The sequence below is a fragment of the Bubalus kerabau genome, chromosome 6 (assembly GCF_029407905.1).
Source record: "Bubalus kerabau isolate K-KA32 ecotype Philippines breed swamp buffalo chromosome 6, PCC_UOA_SB_1v2, whole genome shotgun sequence".
Classification (NCBI taxonomy): domain Eukaryota; kingdom Metazoa; phylum Chordata; class Mammalia; order Artiodactyla; family Bovidae; genus Bubalus; species Bubalus kerabau.
In genome coordinates this window covers 98,406,894-98,429,297 of record NC_073629.1, presented here as the reverse complement: position 1 = coordinate 98,429,297, position 22,404 = coordinate 98,406,894, and the positions used below count along the sequence as shown (strand labels likewise).

At 35.3% G+C, this 22,404-nt stretch overlaps 1 protein-coding gene across 4 annotated transcripts in view; it reads right to left on the bottom strand.

Annotated features, from left to right (window-relative positions):
* Positions 1-22,404, bottom strand: part of SPATA6 (spermatogenesis associated 6) — a 160,172-nt gene that overhangs the window by 66,781 nt on the left and 70,987 nt on the right. For all 4 annotated transcript variants that reach the window (XM_055585959.1, XM_055585960.1, XM_055585961.1 and 1 more), the window contains 4 exons: positions 20,262-20,342; positions 13,296-13,589; positions 9,286-9,373; positions 3,747-3,787 (listed from right to left, as the gene is read on the bottom strand). In XM_055585959.1, the coding sequence (XP_055441934.1) occupies positions 3,747-3,787; positions 9,286-9,373; positions 13,296-13,589; positions 20,262-20,342 (504 nt within the window). The remainder of the gene's footprint in view (positions 1-3,746; positions 3,788-9,285; positions 9,374-13,295; positions 13,590-20,261; positions 20,343-22,404) is intronic.

Here is a 22,404-nt window from a genome sequence, read left to right as displayed (position 1 = left end):
TACCCACTGAACCTTTATAAATGCTGCTGCTGCTACTGCTGCTAAGTCGCTTCAGTCGTGTCCGACTCTGTGCGACCCCATAGACGGCAGCCCACCAGGCTCCCCCGTCCCTGGGATTCTCCAGGCAAGAACACTGGAGTGGGTTGCCATTTCCTTCTCCAATGCATGAAAGGGAAAAGTGAAAGTCAAGTGGCTCAGTCGTGTCCGACTCTTCACGACCCCATGGTCTGCAGCCTTCCCTCCAGAGCAGTCACCGATCCTCAAAATCCTTTTTCTGTTCTCCTTCACCAGATCAAATCCTCCTAATATATAACTAGTTGAAGCCAGCATGCATATCCCTCATGATATTTGTCACAGTTCCAATATATATTGATTTTTGTGATTTTATTATCTCTCTCATTATCATAAAATATCCATGAAGGCAGAAACAGTTACTAGTTTTGCTGATTTTTTGCTAATTTCTATTAATAACATAATAGAGTTTTAGTCATATCATCTTTCTTAATAGTAAGAGAGAAGCTGGGAGTAGAGAGGAACAAGGCATTCTAGATGTAACAGAACAAAGGACTAGCTTTCCATCACGATTCATCTTTGCTTCCTTCAGAGCAGAATTACTGCTGAGAAGCAATCCCTGCATGTAGGTGTGGCCATCTGGTTAGTTCTTGGCAAACAGAGTGTAGGTAAAAATGTCATGTGTCAATTCAAGGCCAAGGCTTGTAAGAAACTGATATGCCTCTTCAGGTTCTCCTTTGTTTTCCACTATGTGAAGAGGACAGCAATGCTCTAGAATAAGGTGAAGACACAAAATGGGGTCACTTCGTGGACCTCTCTTCTCTTGCCTCTGCAGAATATATTTCTCAGCAGAGCTTAGGCAAAGTCTTGCTTTTCTAAAAATTTCTTGCAAACACTCCTAGTTTCATAACTCTTTTCCTTATAGATACCGTATAGTGTTCCACTACCAGCTATTATACGCCTATATGAAAACAATCCTTTATTTTTCCATGGGAAAAACAGCCCTGTTCAATGATGAATATGTATTCCTATGGAAATCTACCTCTTCAATACAAAAAATAATCCTGTGAGCTGACTTACTACCGACAGCCTTACAAAGGTAGTATGAATGATTAACTTCTACTCTAACCCTGAAAGTGAAATATATAGAGTTGAGGGTGGGCAGATAGTTAAGGGATAGAAGCGAAGCTCTTTAAAATAATTCATTTAGAAAAGGGGATTCTGAATATATACACTACCTTTAAATGGACCAGTCAACACAGAACTGGATTATAGTTGCTGCTGCTGCTGCTAAGTCGCTTCAGTTGTGTCCGACTCTGTGCAACCCCATAGACGGCAGCCCACCAGGCTCCCCCGGCCCTGGGATTCTCAAGGCAAGAACACTGGAGTGGGTTGCCATTTCCTTCTCCAATGCATGAAAGTGAAAAGTGAAAGTGAAGTCACTCAGTCGTGTCTGATTCTTAGTGACCCCATGGACTGCAGCCTACCAGGCTCCTCCGTCCATGGGATTTTCCAGGCAAATTCAATTCCAGGTAAAAGTACTGGAGTGGGGTGCCATTGAGTGTCTGATAACCTTTCTCTCCTTTCTATAGTTTTATATACTTGGTTTACTTGTTTTCTCCTTATAATCCACTCATACAACACACATATTTTAGGAATCTACACTATGTATCAGACAATATGCTAAGTACCACTCCAGTACTCTTGCCTGGAAAATCCCATGGATGGAGGAGCCCTGTAGGCTGCAGTCCACGGGGTCACTCAGAGTCGGACACGACTGAGCGACTTCACTTTCACTTTTCACCTTCATGCATTGGAAAAGGAAATGGCAACCCACTCCAGTATTCTTGCCTGGAGAATCCCAGGGACAGGGGAGCCTGGTGGGCTGCCGTCTATGGGGTCGCACAGAGTCAGACACGACTGAAGCGACTTAGCAGCAGCAGCAGCAGCAGCAGTGATTATCAATAAGTAAGACCAATAAGATCCTTGCCATTTTGGAACTGACAGATTAGTTTTTTTTTTTTTTTTTTTTAAAGGCAGACTATAAACAAAGATGCAAATAAAGAAGAAAATAAATATATAAAAATTGTGAAACATGACTTGAAGAAAATGTACAAAGACAGGCTTATCCCTTGGTGTTACAAATAAGGTGGTTTCCCCAGCTCCCATGCAAGACAATGAACACTATGCTTTTTGATGTATGTGTGTGTGTGCATGTGTGTGTGTTTACAGGCACACTCACAAGCATATATATCACACAGATTGGTATACATGTATGTGTTTGAGTATATTCCACATAATAGAGTGGGTCTGCACCAGGTGAACTATGCCAGGCCCACACTCCTCTAGGGACAGGCTTAAACAAGGGCACAGCCCTATACAAACACTATATGAGGGATGGTTCTATTTAAGTGCTATGATCTCAGATGCCAATGCTTGCATAGACAGCGAAAGAATCACCTGGAAACTTGTAATAAAAATTTCCAGTCTCCATTCTCAGCAATTTTCATTTAGTAGGCCTGGAATGGATTTTCATAAAGTTCCACCTATATGATTCTGACACTCTGGTAGATTTGGACCCTCAGTCACAACTCTGCATTGGCTCTTCTGTATTTCTTTCACCACAATCAATGCATGGCAAAGAACTATGCTATTCAGTGCCCTAAAGCACAGAATAAATTGTCTTCAAGTAAATAAACAAAGGTATTATAAAGAAAGGTGTGATTTTTGTTTTGTTTTCCTAAATATAATATCTCCTCTTATTAAGAAGTTTTCACTTAGAGGCAAAAAAGATAAATCCTGGGGAAATACTTCTCAAAATGAAGAACATGAACTACTAGTGATATAGCAGGTTTTTAATATGCTGCCCAAAATAAATTTACATAATACACAAGATTATTTTACATGGTGCATGGACATACACTAAAAGACAGTGAATCACAAAGGAAAAAATGTACTTTCTTTTCAATTCTCTTTCAATCAGAAATCTTCAGTTAGCTATTGGTAATGTCTGCTACACCTGTATGTCATTGCTTATCTCATTTTAAGAAATAGAGAACATGTCTCAGAGTCTTGTTATCTAGCTAGAATTTAGTACCATTGTTTTGTTTTCACTGTATTTTTAAGGCTATAATCCATTTAAAGCAAATGATACTGGTTTTCATTTATTTTAATTTTCAGTTATACTTATAAATGAAAAGAAGATGAATTTTCAGTTTTTGAATTTTTAAAATTAATTTCTATTGAAGTACAGTTGATTTACAATATTTTGTTAGTTTCCGCTGTACAGCAAAATGATCAGTTATAATATATATATATCCACTTTTTTAGATTCTGTGGGTGTTTTAAAGATAGCATAAATTACATGAGATATTACAAAAATTATGAGGATGCTGCTGTATGAATGAATAAATGAAATTTAGAATTACTACTGTGAGGTGTCACTGAAAGTAACAGCCAATTTTTCTTTCTTTAACTCTCTGTCTCTCTCACACACACACAAACACAAATAACTAATCCAAATGAACAATCAAAAGTCACAAAATACTTATAAGAAGACATGCAATGAAAAGTCTATTCCAGACAAAATAATGATATTCCATAATATGACAATTATTGTTTGTAAATTTCTTGACTAAATGAATATGATAATATCTGACCATACATATCAGAAATTTACATATGCTCTAACCTGAAAGTCAGGATAACTATCACATGTAGTTTTTATTACATACCTTATAATCCTTGGGTCGATAGCAGCCAAGATGAGAATGATCTAAAAAAGGATGTATAAAAGAAACTATAAATATTTCCACCAAAAATAAATTTGGTTTAATATTTGCTTTTTCCTACAATCACTGTTTCTATGATTATAATTCACACAGCAGTTTACAGAAATACCTTCAAAATCCTTCAACAATGTTACAAAGATGATAAGCATAAGTTCAAATCTGGAAGTTCTTTAGCAAATAAATGATTTCACAAATATTATTTTCATTACAGTAGGAGATATCTGATATAGACCATGTTAATTTTTATTTGATAAACCAATCTGTGTGCATGAAAAGGACACTTTTTAGTTGACAAACCAGTTTATGATGATACATATTTTGAACATGCAGACTTGATAGATATTGCCAAACTACAAGTGTTCCTAATCTTGGAGTCTATGCCTGAATCAAGTGAGTGTAATGGAAACAGGACCAGCTTTAGCAAGTGGGAGCACACTGTCCTGTAGTCTTTAGATCTTTCTGACAAATAGATGTGCATTACAGTTTAGGCACCAGCACTTCTAATATGGTGATGGGCATATTCTCTGACTTTTCCAGTACTTCAACTGTCCCATGTACCTCTTTCATTAGATTACATTAGATATTACATGTGAGGCAGTAAAATAAACGCTAACTATTATTACTAACAGCTTTCCTGGTGGCTGCAATGTAGGAGACCTGGGTTCAATCCCTGGGTCGGGAAGATCCCCTGGAGAAGGAAATGGCACCCCACTCCAGTACTCTTGCCTGGAAAATCTCATGGATGGAGGAACCTGGTAGGCTACAGTCCATGGGGTCGCAAAGAGTTGGACATGACTGAGCGACTTCACTTTCTTTCTATTATTACTAACACAATATCAACATCATTACTATTGAATTCTAACTCAAACAAGGCCAGGTTCAATTTACCATAGATGCTAATTTGGTCAAGTTACACAATTAATTCCATGCCTCATTTTAAAAGTATAAAGACAATGCTTACCTTACCTCAAAAGAGAGTTATAGTTATGATTAAATTATACAATTCATAAAAGTACCTATTCTCAGTATTTACAACAGTGGGTTATAAAATTATTTCAAATCTCTCCCTAAAACAAACCACTACATTCTAAATGTACATTTGGTGTTCTATTTATTACTTAAAGGAGTCAACTTTGTAGAATTATAATCTCTATTATATAGACAGATGAGAAAATCAGAACCATATTTTGAAACTCTACTTTACTAATACATTTCAATAAAAAACACTCTTGACAGTCTCTATTTTACCTTCCCTAACCACTTTGTACAGAAAAAGAGGCTATACAGATACAGACCCAGGATAATCTGTGCCGTGCTGTGCTTAGCTGCTCAGTTCTGTCTGACTCTTTGTGACCCCATGGACTGTAGTCCACCAGGCTCATCTGTCCATGGAATTCTCCAGGCAAAAACCATTTATAAACTTACTCTAATTCAGACAAACTTCTACAATTTTCTTTCATTTTTATAAATTAAACTAATACTTTGATCTGAGGTTTCCTAATGTTCATATTTAATCACCCTTACTAACAATTAGGCACTAACTATATCCTAAATGTAGGAGATAAAGGAGATAAAAATCATGGCCCATGGTTGTACAGTGCTTCTAATTTACTTAAGTTATTACCAAGTCAAATAACAGCAGCATAAAAGGACAAGCTACGTCAGAATGGTACTGGCAATTAATGCTATCAAAAAGTCATATCAGAGCCCAGTGTCTCAAAGTTGAAGACAATCAGGCAAAACTTCCTATAGGGGGAAAAAGTTGAGCTGGGCCTTAATGTATGGGTCACACTAAAGAAAAGTATAAGGAAAACGAAAGAACTAATTTAGATTGTGTGTGTGTATATGTGTGCTCTTGAACAATTTACATTTCCTTAAATCTCAGATTTCTTCATCTGTAAAGTGAGGATAACTAATAGTACCTAAAATTTTTGAGGTTACTGTGAGTAATGAATCAATGAAATGTAAGTACTTAGAATAGTGGCTAGCAGAAAACACAATATATATTAGCTATTATTTGATTCTCCTCTAATCTCATGAAATCAGTGTTACAAAATGAATATTTGTGTCCTCCCAAAATGTGTATGTTGAAGCCCTACTCCTCAAAGTAATGGCATTTGGAAATGAGAGGTATTTGCTAAATCCTAAGCAAATTAAAAAAGGACAGCTTTAAAATGCTCAAATGACCAGATGAAGCTTCCAAATATTCTTAAGGTACGAGAGATACTAAGTTTCTTCAAAAGGACTGCATAGATTAGAATTATATTTCATGGAAATTCTAGCCAGAGAAAACTTGGAGATTTTATCTAAAAAAAATAAAATATATCTAAAGGATAGTAGGGAAAGGAGTAAGAGAGTGGTGGAAAAAAAAGGAACTTGGGGTTATAAGATCTGGGTTCAAGTTCTATAGTGCTCCAACAGGTCACATAGCCTCTCTAAGCTTTGGTCACTCTCTTCCTGATCAAACATAGTTAAATACACCTTCACATGACTCGAATGAAGACTAAATCAATCAACACTGGTGAAAATGGTATCCAATAGGAACTTAAAAATTATTCTGCAAGATAATTTGGTAAGAAAATTTTCAAGAAGAATTTCCAAGATAGTCATAAGTGAAAATTTACCATGCCTAAGACAGTCTATCGTAAGAAATTTCCACAAGTATTTAAATAGCTGATGAGAATCCGAAGTACAGTTGCTCAACTATGAGACAGAAAGAAAAGCAGTCCAAAGAATAGGGGCATTAAAATTAGAGAAAAGAGAAGGGAAACTCTTTATGGTAAAAGGCAAATAATAAATGTATAAAGAAAAATGGAATTTAAAAAATATTTGGTAAAAATCACCATAATAAACTGTTTCCAGCAAGAACCATCAACATATGGTAAAGAGGTCAAAGTCAAGGAGTATTAACCGAGTCTTGATCGCCCCAAAATTACAAAGGGAAGGAAGAAATAGCAGCTTTTTCCTGCAGAAACCTAGCAGATACCACCGTAATCAAGTGAGCAAATTAACATCATCAGTAACAAAGCAACATCACATACATCTTGATGTGCTGCACTGAGAGTAATAGATCACTTCTGTTGTATTTTGGGAGAAAAAGAATAAATCTAATAAAGAGGAAAATAGTAAAACAAACCCAAATTGAGGGATTTTCTACTAAAAAAGTGGCCTTTACCCTTAAAAATGATCACAAACACAAAAGGCCAAAGAACTGATCCATATTAAAGAAAACAAAAGAGATGTGGCAACTGAAGGTTACGCATGATGTGGCATTCCTTTTGCTATAAAGGTATTAGAACAAGTGGCAAAATCTGAGTTAGGTTTATAGATTAGTCAACATTATTATATTGTTAGTTTCTTGTTTTGATAATTACATCACCTTCAGATAAAAACTGTGTTAGTTTTCTCGGGCTGTCTTCTACCATAAATTAGGTGAATTAAACAATAAACATTTATTTCTCATACTTCTAGAAACTGGAAGTCTGAGATGTGGGTGCCAACACAGCCAGGTTTTGGTGAAAGCTCTCATTCTGGCTTGAGGATGGCTGCCTTTTGGTTGTGTCCTTACATGACAGACAGAAAGGAACAAAACTCATCTACACCTAATTACCTCCCAAAGGTAATGACCCATCTCCAAATAACACCACTGGGGGGTTAGAACTTCAACATGTGAATTTTGAGGGACACAATTCAGTCCATAGCAACGTTGGGAAAAATTTTTACACAGACACACATACAGAGATGGAGGCAAGGAGGAGAAAGAAAGAGAAAGATGGAGGGAGAAGGAAAACCAAATATTAATATTTGTAGATTCTGAGTAAAAGGCATAGGGGAATTCTTTGTACTATTTCAACTTTCTATAAGTCTAAAATTGTAACAAAATAAAAAGTTAAAAGAAAAAGCACCTCATTATTGACCTAATTGTACCTCTATATAGGCAGCTGATTGCTTTGATATGAAGTTACTAGAAACTATAACAGTTCTCCTGGGAAATATATAATAATTGTTAGGGGAAATTAGATATTTAAGTGCATTCCAAAAACATCTTCCCAAGAAAAGTCTATATTGAAGTCATTTTCAATTTTTCTGGTCTTTAAAGCATATTTACTCAATGTCTATAAATTTAGTCCAAGAGGGGAAACAGTATAACATCTGTTCCTAATTTCATATCATCTATTATTCAGAGTACAAAAGGCTTATAAATTACCCTATTTATCTCCCAATTAATGCTAAAAAAGGAAAATAGGTGAGCACAAACTCTTCATGTTCTTAGATAAGAATGTTTTATATCCTAATTTTAAAAGAGAGAGAGATTATATACTAGAGTTTAGAATCAGAAAGAGACAAAGCTCACAATATGTTAATTATATTTTTTTACTCTCACTTTTCTATGCCTTTTTCGTAGTGTGCAATAAATTAACTTAAAGGCTTCTGGTGAATTGACTAGCCAGCGTCTACAGATATTAATACTTAGACGTCCCTAATTAGGCTTCCCAGGTAGCTCAGAGGTAAACAATCCTTCTGCCAATGCAGAAGACGTGGAGATGCTGGTTCAATCCCTGGGTCGGGAAGATCCCTTGGGGAAGGAAATGACAACCCACTCCATTTTTGTGACTGCCTGAAGAATCTTATGGACAGTACAGCTTGGTGAGTTACAGTCCGTAGGGTCACAGAATCAGACACAACTGAGTGCGCGTGCACGCGCGCGTGCGCGCGCACACACACACACACACACACCCCCAACTATAAAATACTATTTAATCTTCTTTATTAAAATCATCTTCATATTGAACTTAGAAATAACCTATCTAACTATTAGGATCAGGCCTAAAAATGAAAAAAAATTGTTATAAACTAAATCTAAAGAATGTTATCTTTCCTGAAATATAAATTTTATTGTGACAGTTGATATTAAGTGTCCTGTGTGCTAGCGCATCTTGCATAGTAATATTTATCATGTTATCTTCATTCTTCAATAAGCTGATAATCAGAGTAGTTAAGATAATTTGTTCAAGAATGCTCCATTTATAAATAAGTGGCTGAGCAAACATTCAAATATACGTGTAAATGTATGTCTGAAAGTATCAGCTTGAACTCTTTTTACAACTGTATTTCCCAAAGCCTGTTCCACAAGCAGTAATGCATGTTAAAGCAGGAAAAAGGTTTCATGGCCAAATAAATTTAAAAATTGTTGAGCAAAACAAAATCAAAGTTTTTTGTTGTTGTTTTGTTTTACTAAAAGGTATCACAGTCTTTAATATGCTAATATGTGTTTTGAATCACAAAGAAGATGGTTTATAGCAGCATTTAAATTCTATTATTTTTAGAGAGTATCCACCTGGGTGTCCCATAAGTTTTAAAAAGTGTCATTGTAACATTACTTTCCAATATAGCTAAGATTCTGTTTTTTTTAATTGATGCCAAGATAAACACTGGAATATAGGAAAGATAACTAAAACAATGGAGATAACTTGTATATTACCATTGTGCAGCCTGGACCATCCATCTCTTTCACAGTCTCTGCCAGGAGATCCAAATAGAGCATCGGCCCTGGGACTTGGGGGATCGACCTAGAATAAGGAAAATTTCAATGTAACAAAAAGCTTAATTTTTTTTCAGTCTAATGGTAACAGAAAATCAAGTAAGGTGCATAGATCACATATCATCAGGTTAACACGATACTGCCTACATAGTTCGAAGGCACATTCCAAAATCAGAGCTTAGCCAAGTATTTTGCTATTTGTTTTTAAGTAAAATTTAAATCCCAGAAATTTTAAGTTATATTCTGAATCCACTCTAAAATCAACAGATTTACAGTTGAAATGTCCATTACTCTATTGCCTAATTTGCTTCTCACTACAGAGTTAAAAGGCAATGGCACCCCACTCCAGTACTCTTGCCTGGAAAATCCCATGGACGGAGGAGCCTGGAAGGCTGCAGTCCATGGCGCGACTTCACTTTCACTTTTTACTTTCATGCATTGGAGAAGGAAATAGCAACCCACTCCAGTGTTCTTGCCTGGAGAATCCCAGGGACGGCAGAGCCTGGCGGGCTGCCGTCTATGGGGTCGCACAGAGTCGGACATGACTGAAGCGACTTGGCACAGAGTTAAAAAGAAATCTTACTTTGCTACATTTCAAAAACAAGTTTAGCCTTTTATTACTTGTCTCCTTAGCATACAAATTTTGAATTTAGTGTCTTTACTTGGCTGTGTTTAGGAGCCAGCATTCTGAGTACAGGAATAACATATTAACAGTCATCCATGTTTTCTAACAGAGTCAGGCTGATTTAAATCTGTGCAAAAAAGACAGCTCTATCTACCAAAATTAAAAGTTTTTTACATAAAAGGGCAATATCAAGAGAGTGAAAAGGTACCCATGTAGTAGGGCAAAATATTTGCAAATTACTATCTGACAAGGCATTAATATCCAGAATATATCAACAAACTTCAAAAACTCAATAAAAAAAAATTGAGCAAAGGACTTTAAAAAGACACTTCTCCAAAAAAAAGATATACAAATGACCAATAAGCACATGAAAAACCATTCAGCATCACTAATCATTAGTAAAATGCAAGTCAAAAGTCTATTTTACCCCCATCATGAGATACCACTCTACACCCTCAGGATAGCTACAATAAAAATAAAACAGAAAATAACAGACATTAGTGAGAATGTGGATAAATTGGAAACATCATACACTGCTGGTGAAAACACAACAGAACAAACTCTGGAAAACAGTTTGGCAATTCTTCAACAAGCTAAACACAGAATTACCATGTGTTAGTCCCTCAGTTCTGTCCGACTCTGTGAACCCACGGACTGTAGCCCCTCCAGGCTCCTCTGTCCATGGATTTCCCAGGCAAGAATACTGGAGTGGGCTGCCATTCCCTTCTCCAGGCAATCTTCCTGACCCAGGGACTGAACTTAGGTCTCCCGCATTGCAGGCAGATTCTTTACTGTCTGAGCCACAAGGGAAGCCCATATGGCCCCATAATCCCACTCCTAGGTATTAAAGCAGTTGGAAATTAAAACAGATATTCAAACAAAACTTGTACACGAATGTTCACAGAAGTACTATTCACATAACTAAAAGGTGAAAACTCAAATGTCCATCAACAGATTAATGGATACACAAAATGTACACTGAATTATTCAGCCATAAAAAGAATCAAGTACTGATACATGCTGCAACACAAATGAAACTTGAAAGCACTGTACTAAATGTACTAAATGAAAAAAGACAAAAAGGCAAAAATTGTATGTTTCTATTTATATGAAATGGCAGAATAAAAATATTATATTATGACTATTTTACTAGAATAGAAAAAAATACTAACTTCCACATAAATAAAAAAAGCAAAGAATGTAGCTTAACTCATAGAATGGTTGTGCTGGTTTGTTTGGGAGCATACTAGTTTCTTGAAACTTCTTTATTCTTTAAGATTACTTTTTATACAGTACCTATAAAACTAGAATGTCTTTCCTAAGAGTATTATATTTTGTATATTCATATATCAAATTAAAATTTTGCTTGGTTACCAATTTTGTTAAGTGCTTTGAAAATCATGAATGGTTACAGAGGTGGGAGGCATATGTTTATAAACACAGTTGGAAAAATCTAGTCCTTTACAGTCACTGTAAGTAATTTTGTAGCTATAAACTTAGAAGCATGTATTTCTTCCTGTTCATTGGAAATTTGAAAGGGAAATCATTTAATAAAAATCTCAAAATTTATGCCAAGAATTAATAAAATTATTCTATTTTAAGTAGTGACATGAAAATAATACTAAACATTTTAAGAGTAGTTATTTCCCTAAGCAATTTTTATGTGGCTAATGCTCAAAATATTCCTAGCTATCTTTGTACATAGGTATTTTAATTAAAGTGCTAATATTCCTTCAGGTTAGAATTTAGCATGTCCTTTCTTTTCAATTTAATTTGCAATTGTGGGCAAACAAAATTAAAGGCATTCTGGAACTGCCATCAAACAAGCAAGTAATCATATCTGGATATTGTTCAAACAACCAAAAACAGTGACCAGAACCTATAAACAAGTTCTATAAATAAGACAAGTGCAATTACAATGATCTCAATAAAATGTAACCATTTAAAAGTTACCGTAACTATTAAAATTTTTATTTTTTACAATAAAAATCTATTACTTTAGGCTAAAATAATAAAAGATACATAGTCAAAATAAGAAAATGGAATGAAATATTGCTTAAAGTGTATTTAAATTTTTTTAAAATGGTATCACAAATGTTAAAAAAGCTATTAGACCATCAAAGGAACATGTTTACTTGTTTGCATTTACATTCACATTTTAAAATTTGGGAAAATGCACTGGAAACATTAAAGTAAGAAAGTGTTTTATAGATACCTCAAAAAGTTGTTTTGCTTCTACAGGCACTTAAATCTTCAAGTTTATTATTATATAAAGCATTTTTTAAATTAATTTGCAATTTTTGTTACTGAAATGCTTTTAAGGTAAAATACTTTTATAAAAATTAAAGAAATTATGAAGATTCTGAGAAAGATTTTTATTAAGTATTATTCAGTTCAGTTCAGTTCAGTTGCTCAGTCGTGTCCGACTCTTTGCAACCCCATGAATTGCAGCATGCCAGGCTTCCCTGTCCATCACCAACTCCCGGAGTTCACCCAAACTCATGTGCATCGAGTCGGTGATGCCATCCAGCCATCTCATCCTCTGCCGTCCCCTTCTCCTCCTGCCCCCAATCCCTCCCAGCATCAGGGTCTTTTCCAATGAGTCAACTCTTCACATGAGGTGGCCAAACTATTGGAATTTCAGCCTCAGCATTAATCCTTCCAATGAACACCTAGGACTGGTCTCCTTCAGGATGGACTATAGACCCTTAAAAATTAGCCAAAATCTTTTTGACTATCATATGGATACAAGCTTTAAACACAAAACACATCATAACAGGCTTCCATACAGAAAGATTAGAAACTCTATTACCCTTAAAATTGAGTTGTCTCTTTCAAAGGCCTTTCCGTTCCCATCAAATGATTTGCTTCAAACTCCATTATATAAGGTTTACCCAAGGGACATAATTACAAGGGAAACTTTTCCATTACAATTTTTTAAAGGGCTGAGGGGTGGGTGTCTTCCTTTTCACAAAGAAAACTAGTTCCTATTTTAAAATCCTACTCTGCCATTTTAGTACTAATGTCAATTATATATCAGTTCAATTTGTAAAGTTATTACACTGTCCACTTATAAGAAGAAAGGAAACGGCTACTTAGAGGACTTATGGGATTCATAATGGAGCTTGATCTCTGTCAGGTTTAAAGGCTGCAAAAGAATGTTCTTTTATTAAGTTAATTTTCCATTTTAGATTGCTAGGCTAACATACAGTTCATGAAGAAAAATTATTCATATAAGCTAGAAGTTGAAAGAAGTTTGAGTAATATTTTAGTGCAATTACAAATTAGATCAGTTTCAAATGGAAATGTTTCAAAGAACACATACATGTCTAATCACAAATGGAGGTTTATCTGTTTCTTTTTTGAATTCATAAGGGCCGAGATTTAAATGGGCCAGCCGCCGCCTGGTGTCTTCTGATAGCTCACACATGCGTCTTTTTGTGTAGGGAGATGGAGAGTGTGATTTTGAAGAAATTGTAGGCTGTTCGTAGTTTTTTGCATTTATGCAATACTTATTCCTCTCAGGTGACTTGGATTTTTTCTTTTGTGACCTCGATGTTCTGTTTTGCAGTCTGCCGTGTGGTTTTTCAACTGGAGCCGTATGGTAAATAAATTTATCCTAAACATAAAAAATAAAAATTAGTTTGGCCAGGAGAATATACTTTATACATATTATGACCCTTGGGTAAACCATATATATAACCAAGGTTATAAGGTACATATAATCTATCAAAACCAACTAATCAGTCTCTCTTATTTGTGCAGATTCTGGGGGAAGTCAAATCCATATCCTCCCAAATAACTCTGTCTAGTAACAAGTAAAATATACTGTATCACACTTCTTCTTAAGTATAATAAGTACTTTATAAAAGTTAAAGCCCAATATTTAATCATTTGAAAAATCTAAGAAAAAATTAAAAAGTTATTTTTCAATATACTAAAGATTAATGTAAATGTTGGTTTATCATTTATAACTATGTATTCAAATAATTGGCTATATAATTTAAGAGGGTAAGTTTAATAATCTTAAAAATACACATCTAATTAGTTGATTATAAAATCCTAATGGAGAAAACTATATATGTTTTATTCATACTATTATAATTACATACACTTGCACAATATGAAAATCTGAAGTAAATCTTTTTACATATTTTCATTGAACATATTATTTGAATTATACAAGGTGATTAGAATTTTAATATCTCTTCCAAACTTTAAAATTCAATGGCAGGTAACCATAACGTCTTAATTATGTACTTTCATAAAAGTAAAAATGTCCAAAAGACATGTTACAAATTTTAATAACTAGTACTCTATCTTCTAATAATATTGGCTAATAGTCCAAAATTTTAAAAACAAACATGATTGTTTTTCTAAAATTTTTGAGTTATTAGGATATTTTATTCAAATAAAAATTATTCTGCCTTACAAAAGCTGGGTCACAAATAAACAATGTTAAGACCACTTCAAGCATTATCTAGATTTATAAGCTTTCCAATATTAGAGAAAACAGACGGTTAAGAATCTGTGAATGTCCTCCTAACTTTATAACTTTAAAAAACCACCTAACCTACCTCTGCCCTTTTCTACCTTTTCAGTCTCCCTCCCTACCTGCTACGGGTATCTATTTTAGAGTAAATAAAATACAAACATAAAATAGAAAAGTCATGCATTTTTTAAAGCAGATAAACAGAAAAGAAAATAGGAAAACAAGAAAACATTTCCTGATTAGGAAAAAAGTAAGTCCACAAGTTTCATACAGACCAGCAGCATCAGATTATTTCATCATCTTTCTTTCTTCTCTAGCTCTTGTTAATGCTCCTGGACCTTCTCCCACCTTGTTCAATGACTTCAACAAGTAATTCAGAATTTTCATCCCATTTCATGCATCTTTATGACATCACACTGACTCAAAGCAGCAGCAATGTTAGCACATGAACCTTTGAGGTTTAATAAAATGTTCAAGCAATGACTCTTTCCAAGACCTTGGACTTAGACTTTTTACTGCTGAGCTTTAACTACTTCTTTCTACTTTATCTTAGATTTCATCATTATTCAGATCCACTGCACCCTAAACTCTGAAAAATCTCTTGTTGACCAAACCTTCTTTTCCTCAACCTACTCCTTTTATTTTCACTGAATCTGTTACTTGCCCTCCTGTCCTCTTCAGCCCCTAGATCTCTTTCCCCTAGATCTTCATACATTTTTAGTGTCTCTTACTTTCAGATGCAGATGAATCCATCATTACCTATTTCAGCAATGCTGTAAAGTTCCTTCTTACCCACTTTTGTTTATACCAAACCAAAACTAACTCGAACTTTCTTCTCCATTACACTTTTTGAATGCTGAATATCATACAGAAAGTGAGGCATATCTGTGCTGCATCTACCACAGATTCATGCTTTCTAACCTAATCAATCCTTAATGTATTCTATTAATGTCTAACAAAACTTAAAATAGTGGCTGTTTTATACTGTTTCATACAAAATGGCTCCCTCCATCAGCTACCAGGCAATAGCAATTGTAACAAAAGGAGACAACAAAACTGCTTGTCTTCTTTTACTCCAGAAAAACTTTTCTGCCATATGTGAAGGAGCTGAAATTTGCCTGCTAGATGAGGACAGTCTATGGCCATCACCCCAGTTGACATCAAGCCAAATACCAGGAATGTAAAGTCCCTCTCAGATCAAGAAGTCATCCAGCTACCAAACATTTAGGTGAAGCCATCCTAGACCACTCAGCCCTAGCCTAGCCAGCCCAAACCAAAAGAACAACACAGCCAAGCCACAACAGTGAGAAACATCTTAAGTTACTTAGTTACACAGGAAACCTGATATAGATTATCAAACATACTAATAAAGTTACTTTATTAATATGTAATATTTAACTACTTACTACTAATGATAAACTCTAATCTGTGGTAGGTAAAAGAAAGTAAATAGAAATGATTTATTCCAGAAAATCCCAATAATATACCTTATTATTATCAGTCCATTCAATTGGTGACATCAATTGTGATTTAAAAAACTTGAAAAAAAAATGTTCCCAAAGGAATAAAGATCATTATAAATATTTATAAACCTAAATTATCATATGAAGTTTATTTTACTCTTAAAAATTAAAATGGTTTGTCTTATTTTAAACTATTTAAAGCTGAAAATGCTGTTTTATAACCATTAAAATTTTTTTTTAATTTTATTTTTTAACTTTACAATATTGTATTGGTTTTGCCATACATCAAAATGAATCTGCCACAGGTATAGAAACTAGTTGTTGATGTTAGTGTTTACGAAAATATTCTTGAAAATCAGACAGATTTGGTTTTAAGTTCCTCATAAGACTGATTAAAAGATTTGAGAATATATGTGCCTAGCATGTAACATATAATTAATAAATTGTGTGACTGTTTCTAAGGTTATGGTTTTAATTAAGATAATTGAGATGTAGAAGACAGAGATGAGATATTAGAATATATTGTCTGATAGGTGCAACAGTATACATTTTTACATTAAAATTGTGGATAATAGGCAGAATTTTAATTTTATGTGATATTGTTTGAGAATTTTAATTTTATGTGATATTGAGAATTTTAATTTTATGTGATATTGTTCTCAAACAATATCACATAAAATTAAAATTCTGCCTGTTATCATCTACAATTTTAATGTAAAAATGTATACTCTGTTGTACCTATCAGACAATATATTCTAATATCTCATCTATGTCTTCTACATCTCAATTATCTTAATTAAAACTATAACCTTAGTAACAGTCACACAATTTATTAATTATATGTTATATGCCAGGCACATATATTCTCAAATCTTTAAATCAGTCTTATGAGGAACTTGAAACCAAATCTGTCTGATTTTCAAGAATATTTTCTTAAACACTAACATCAGTAACTAGTTTCTCACATTTCTGTTCCACAAAGAACAAATGACAAACGCTGAAACAGCAAGTCAGCCGAAAGCTTAGAGAGCAAACGCTAGTCCAGTGAAACTACCAGTGGGATGACAGCTCTCATTAGTAAGGCGTCCCCACCAAGCTGTACACTTAGAGCGTGTGCACTCTTCTGTGTGTACGCCACACCCCTGGCCGAAAAAGAGAACTTCCCACCCATCAGTAGAAGCGAACACCCCAGCGTGGAAAGGAAACTTGTTCTGATCAGGGAAAGAATTTACGACAATTTATAAATGTGCACAGAGCATATCTCCAAACAAGTCAGTAAGCCAGCTCTACATCTGGCAAGCAAATCATCAGACCTCTAACAGCAGTATTTCATCTTGCATTTAAAAGACAAATAATTAGGCTAAATTCTGACATAGCAAATGTCTTGCTAAACAAAGTAAAAAAGATCCCCTTGATAATCTTATAACTATATTTTACCTTTCTTAGCTTGTTGTCACCCTGAGAAAATTTACTGTTAAACTGTGAATGTAGGAAATTAACATTCTAGTTTTCCCACCATAGGTCCAGTCCTGCCCTGTTTGGGGCCACTAGGCTTTATATAGTCCTGGCTCATCATCACAGGCTGCCCATTGTTACCTGGTCATAATGCAGCCACATATGTATGAGTAATGCCTGGACATTGTTAGATCATCTGCGGACAGGGTAGCAAGATGAGCCTGGTGACTCAGCAGAAAGTTGGACCAAAATGGAGTATTAGATCCAGATATCTGAGTTTACTAAAGACAGTTTTTACAAACATAGAAGGTACTTAAACTGAAATAGCCAAGCTTCTCTTGATCTGATAGCATTAGAACAGCTACCAAACTTCAGCAACAGTCCCTTAAGGAATCAGAAACACTCAAGAAGCTATACCTACTAAACACCTATAACCCAGTCTGAGTACCTGTGGTCCCATTTGATAAAAAGGGAACTTTTTAGCAAACCCTTTGAACTTTAAGTTCTTTAAGATTTATAGAAGCCTCCAATCTGGTTCTCTGTGGGACTTCTTGATCCCAACATCTTTCTGGCAGTTTAATTTCTTTCCATTTAAAACAAAAAAAAACCATGAAGTAAGTAAGTCAATGTACCATCTACCAATGGTAACAAGCTTTTCACATTAACACTTATTAACATGTAAACAAAATGCTAAATACCTATGATAATTGCCTTAAAGATTCAAATATAATCCTTTACGATTATACAGTGGAAGTGAGAAACAGATTTAAGGGACTAGATCTGATAGAGTGCCTGATGAACTAAGGATGGAGGTTCATGACATTGTACAGGAGATAGGGATCAAGACCATCCCCAAGAAAAAGAAATGTAAAAAAGCAAAAGCAAATGGCTATCTGAGGAGGCCTTACACATAGCTGTGAAAAGAAGAGAAGGGAAAAGCAAAGGAGAAAAGGAAAGATATACCCATTTGAATGCAGAGTTCCAAAGAATAGCAAGGAGAGATGCAAAGAAACAGAGGAAAACAATAGAATGGGAAAGACTAGAGATCTCTTCAAGAAAATTAGAGATACCAAGGGAACATTTCATGCAAAGATGGGCACAATTAAGGACAGAAATGGTATGGACCTAACAGAAGCAGAAGATATTAAGAAGAGGTGGCAAGAATACACAGAAGAACTATACAAAAAAGATCTTCACGAGCCAGATAATCACGGTGGTGTGATCACTCACCTAGAGCCAGACATCCTGAATGTGAAGTCAAGTGGGCCTTAGGAAGCATCACTACGAACAAAGCGAGTGGTGGTCATGGAATTCCAGTTGAGCTGTTTCAAATCCTAAAAGATGATGCTGTGAAAGTGTTGCACTCAATGTCAGCAAATTTGGAAAACTCAGCAGTGGCCACAGGACTGGAAAAGGTCAGTGTTCATTCCAATCCCAAAGAAAGGCAATGCCAAAGAATGCTCAAACTACTGCTCAATTGCACTCATCTCACACGCTAGCAAAGTAATCCTCAAAATTCTTCAAGCCAGGCTTCAGTAATATGTGAACCGTGAACTTCCAGATGTTCAAACTGGTTTTAGAAAAGGCAGAGGAACCAGAGTTCAAATTGCCAACTTCCGCTGGATCATCGAAAAAGCAAGAGAATTCCAGAAAAATATCTATTTCTGCTTTATTGACTATGCCAAAGCCTTTGACTGTGTGGATCACAATAAACTGTGGAAAATTCTGAAAGAGATGGGAATACCAGACCACCTGACCTGCCTCTTGAGAAATCTGTGTGCAGGTCAGGAAGCAACAGTGAGAACTGGACATGAACAACAGACTGGTTCCAAATTGGGAAAGGAGTACGTCAAGGCTATATATTGTCACCCTGCTTATTTAGCTTATATGCAGTGTACATCATGAGAAATGCTGGAGCGGATGAAGCACAGGCTGGAATCAAGATTGCCGGGAGAAATATCAGTAACCTCAGATATGCAGATGACACCATCCTTATGGCAAAAAGCGAAGAAGAACTAAAGAGCCTGTTGATGAACGTGAAAAAGGAGAGTGAAAATGTTGGCTTAAAGCTCAACATTCAGAAAACAAAGATCATGGCATCTGGTCTCATCACTTCATGCCAAACAGATGAGGAAACAGTGGAAACAGTGACAGACTTTATTTTTGGGGGCTCCAAAATCACTACAGATGGTGATTGCAGCCATGAAATTCAAAGACGCTTACTCCTTGGAAAGAAAGTTATGACCAACCTAGACACCATATTAAAAACCAGAGATATTACCCTACCAACAAAGGTCTGTCTCATCAAGGCTATGATTTTTCCAGTAGTCATGTATGGATGTGAGAGTTGGACTATAAAGAAAGCTGAACGCTGAAAAATTGATGCTTTTGAACTGTGGTGTTGGAGAAGATTCTTGAGAGTCCCTTCGACTGCAAGAAGATCTAACCAGTTTATCTTAAAGGAGATCAGTCCTGAGTGTTCATTGGAAGTACTGATGTTGAAGTTGAAACTCCCAATACTTTGGCCACCTGAGATGAAGAGCTGACTCATTTGAAAAGAACCTGATGCTGGGAAAGATTGAAGGCAGGAGAAGGGGACGACAGAGGATGAGATGGTTGGATGGCCTCACCAACTCAATGGAGATGAGTTTGAGTAGACTCCAGGAGTTGGTGATGGACAGGGAGGCCTGGCGTGCTGTGGTCCATGGGGTTGTGAAGAGTCAGACACGACTGAGTGACTGAACTGAACTAACTGAACTGAAAGATCCAAAAAATGTGAAATGAACTGCAGCCAAAATAAAAAAAATAGCACTTGCCACATGACCAATAAATATGAACTAATACATTAAATCATTAAATACTTTAATTAAATTATTTTAACCTGAGTGCGGCACTTCCTTGAACTTATCAGACATTCAGTAATCACTGAGGTTGTAGAAAATTCCAGCTTTGGAGCAATTCCCTGAAGAGAAAAGACAGGGTATTATTAGACATTTTAACTTTTAAAAAGATAATTATTATTGATGAAAATACAACCTACAGTAACAAACATTTATCAAGGTTCAGCTGCTTTATTTGTTAGTTTGAACTTCTTATTAAGGATAAAGACAACAAACTAATGTTAAATGTTATCAAGAAACAGTTTCACTAGTGATGATTCCCTTACAAGTGATTATATCACTTTTATGGAGAAATTAAGAAATTTTTCATTTTCAAGTATTTCCCTATAAAAAATTTTAAAGATTGTTAATAACATTAAAGTTCTAAATATGTGAAAATACTTAGTGGATTCCAACTCTTTTTACTCTTAAAAATTGAGGCATACACAACTACATAATCAAGAAATACTTTCATACTCTAGACGCTAAAAAATATTCACAGCTCCTGGGTATATAGTTCTTGAATATAGAAGACAGATAAGTCTCTACCAATTCTTCCAACAGTGTTTCCCAAAATGAAGCTTAAATCCAGATCTATGAATGAATGAATCTGGTTTCTATTTCTTGCAACATTTCAATCATCAGCTTACACACTGTTTTGAGATAAGTAGAGGAAAATGGTAAAATTCAAAGGAACAGTCACAAAGTACCTGAGAAAATATCTGGAAGCACACAAGTGACAGCCACACAAATTACAGTTCATCAAAACATCAAACATACAGTGTTGTCCATGCCCAGGGCTGCTTCATTCTAATATAATGGAAGTCAAACATTTCACCCTGTCTTTGACTTACTAACTTTAAAGTTTCAAACATTATACACTACAAAAAAGTTAAATATGAGCTACCTATGAATTAAGTGGATGACTTTTTCAGCAAACATACTTTTATTGATGATATCCACTATGCTTATTTATTAGTTATCTATTGTTGCAAAGCATGTTACTTAGCAGTTTAAAACATCATTACACATTTATTATGTCACAGAGTTACTAAGGGTCAGCAATCTGGAAGAGGCTGAACTAGGTGATTCTGGCTTGAAATCTCTCCTGGGATTTGAGTCAAGATGTTGTTTGGGCTGTAGTTATCTGAACGCTTGTCTGAGCCAAGAGGATTTGCATCCTAAGATTCATGCAGCTGCTGACTGGAGGACTCACTTCTTTTCCATCTTTTAAAAAAGAGGATGTGGCTCCTTATCATACACACCTCTCCACAGGACCTCTTGAATGTCCTCATGATATGGTAACTAGTTCTCCCAAAGAAAAGCAAGGAAGAAGACACAGCTCTTTTTATGCTTTAGTCTTGTAAGTCTAACACTGTCACTTCTGTCACTTTCTATTCATTAGGGCTCCTAAGTACAATCCACATTCTAGAACAAAAGAAGCAGACTACACTTTTAGCAGAAGGGCATCAAAAATTTGGGGAGGGGCATGTTTTTAGACAATCACAATTCACTCTTTGATCATAAATTACTTAGATTTCTCTCATGTGCAAAATAAATGCATGCCCTACTGAAGGAAATAGAAAGAAAGGGAAAGGAAAAAGTTTCACCCTTTTAAAACATCAGCTTGAAATCCAGGATGTTGACATCTAAATCAAACCATTATTTAGCAGTCTCTGGTATGGTTCTTTAAGTACAGTTCCAAGAATATAGTTCCTTGCAATTAGAATATGTATGAACTAATAAAGAAACAAGTTATGTGCCCCACATATAATCAAGGTACATATGTACGTATGTAGCAGACAGAGAGTAATCACTATAGAATACAAGAGGCAAACAGGAATCACTGTTATTATTCTTGTTCAATGGCTAAGACATGTCTGACTCCTTACGACCCCATGGACTGCAGCACACCAGGCTTCCCTGTCCTTTACCATCTCCCGGAGTTTGCTCAAACTCATGTCCATTGAGTGAGTGATGTCATCCAACCATCTCATCCTTTGTCACCCCCTTCTCCTATACTTCCTTCAATTTTTCCCAGCATCAGGGTCTTTTCCAATGAGTAGGCTCATTGCATTAGGTGGCCAAATGATTGGAGCTTCTGCTTCAGCATCAGTCCTTCCAAAGAATATTCAGGGTTGATTT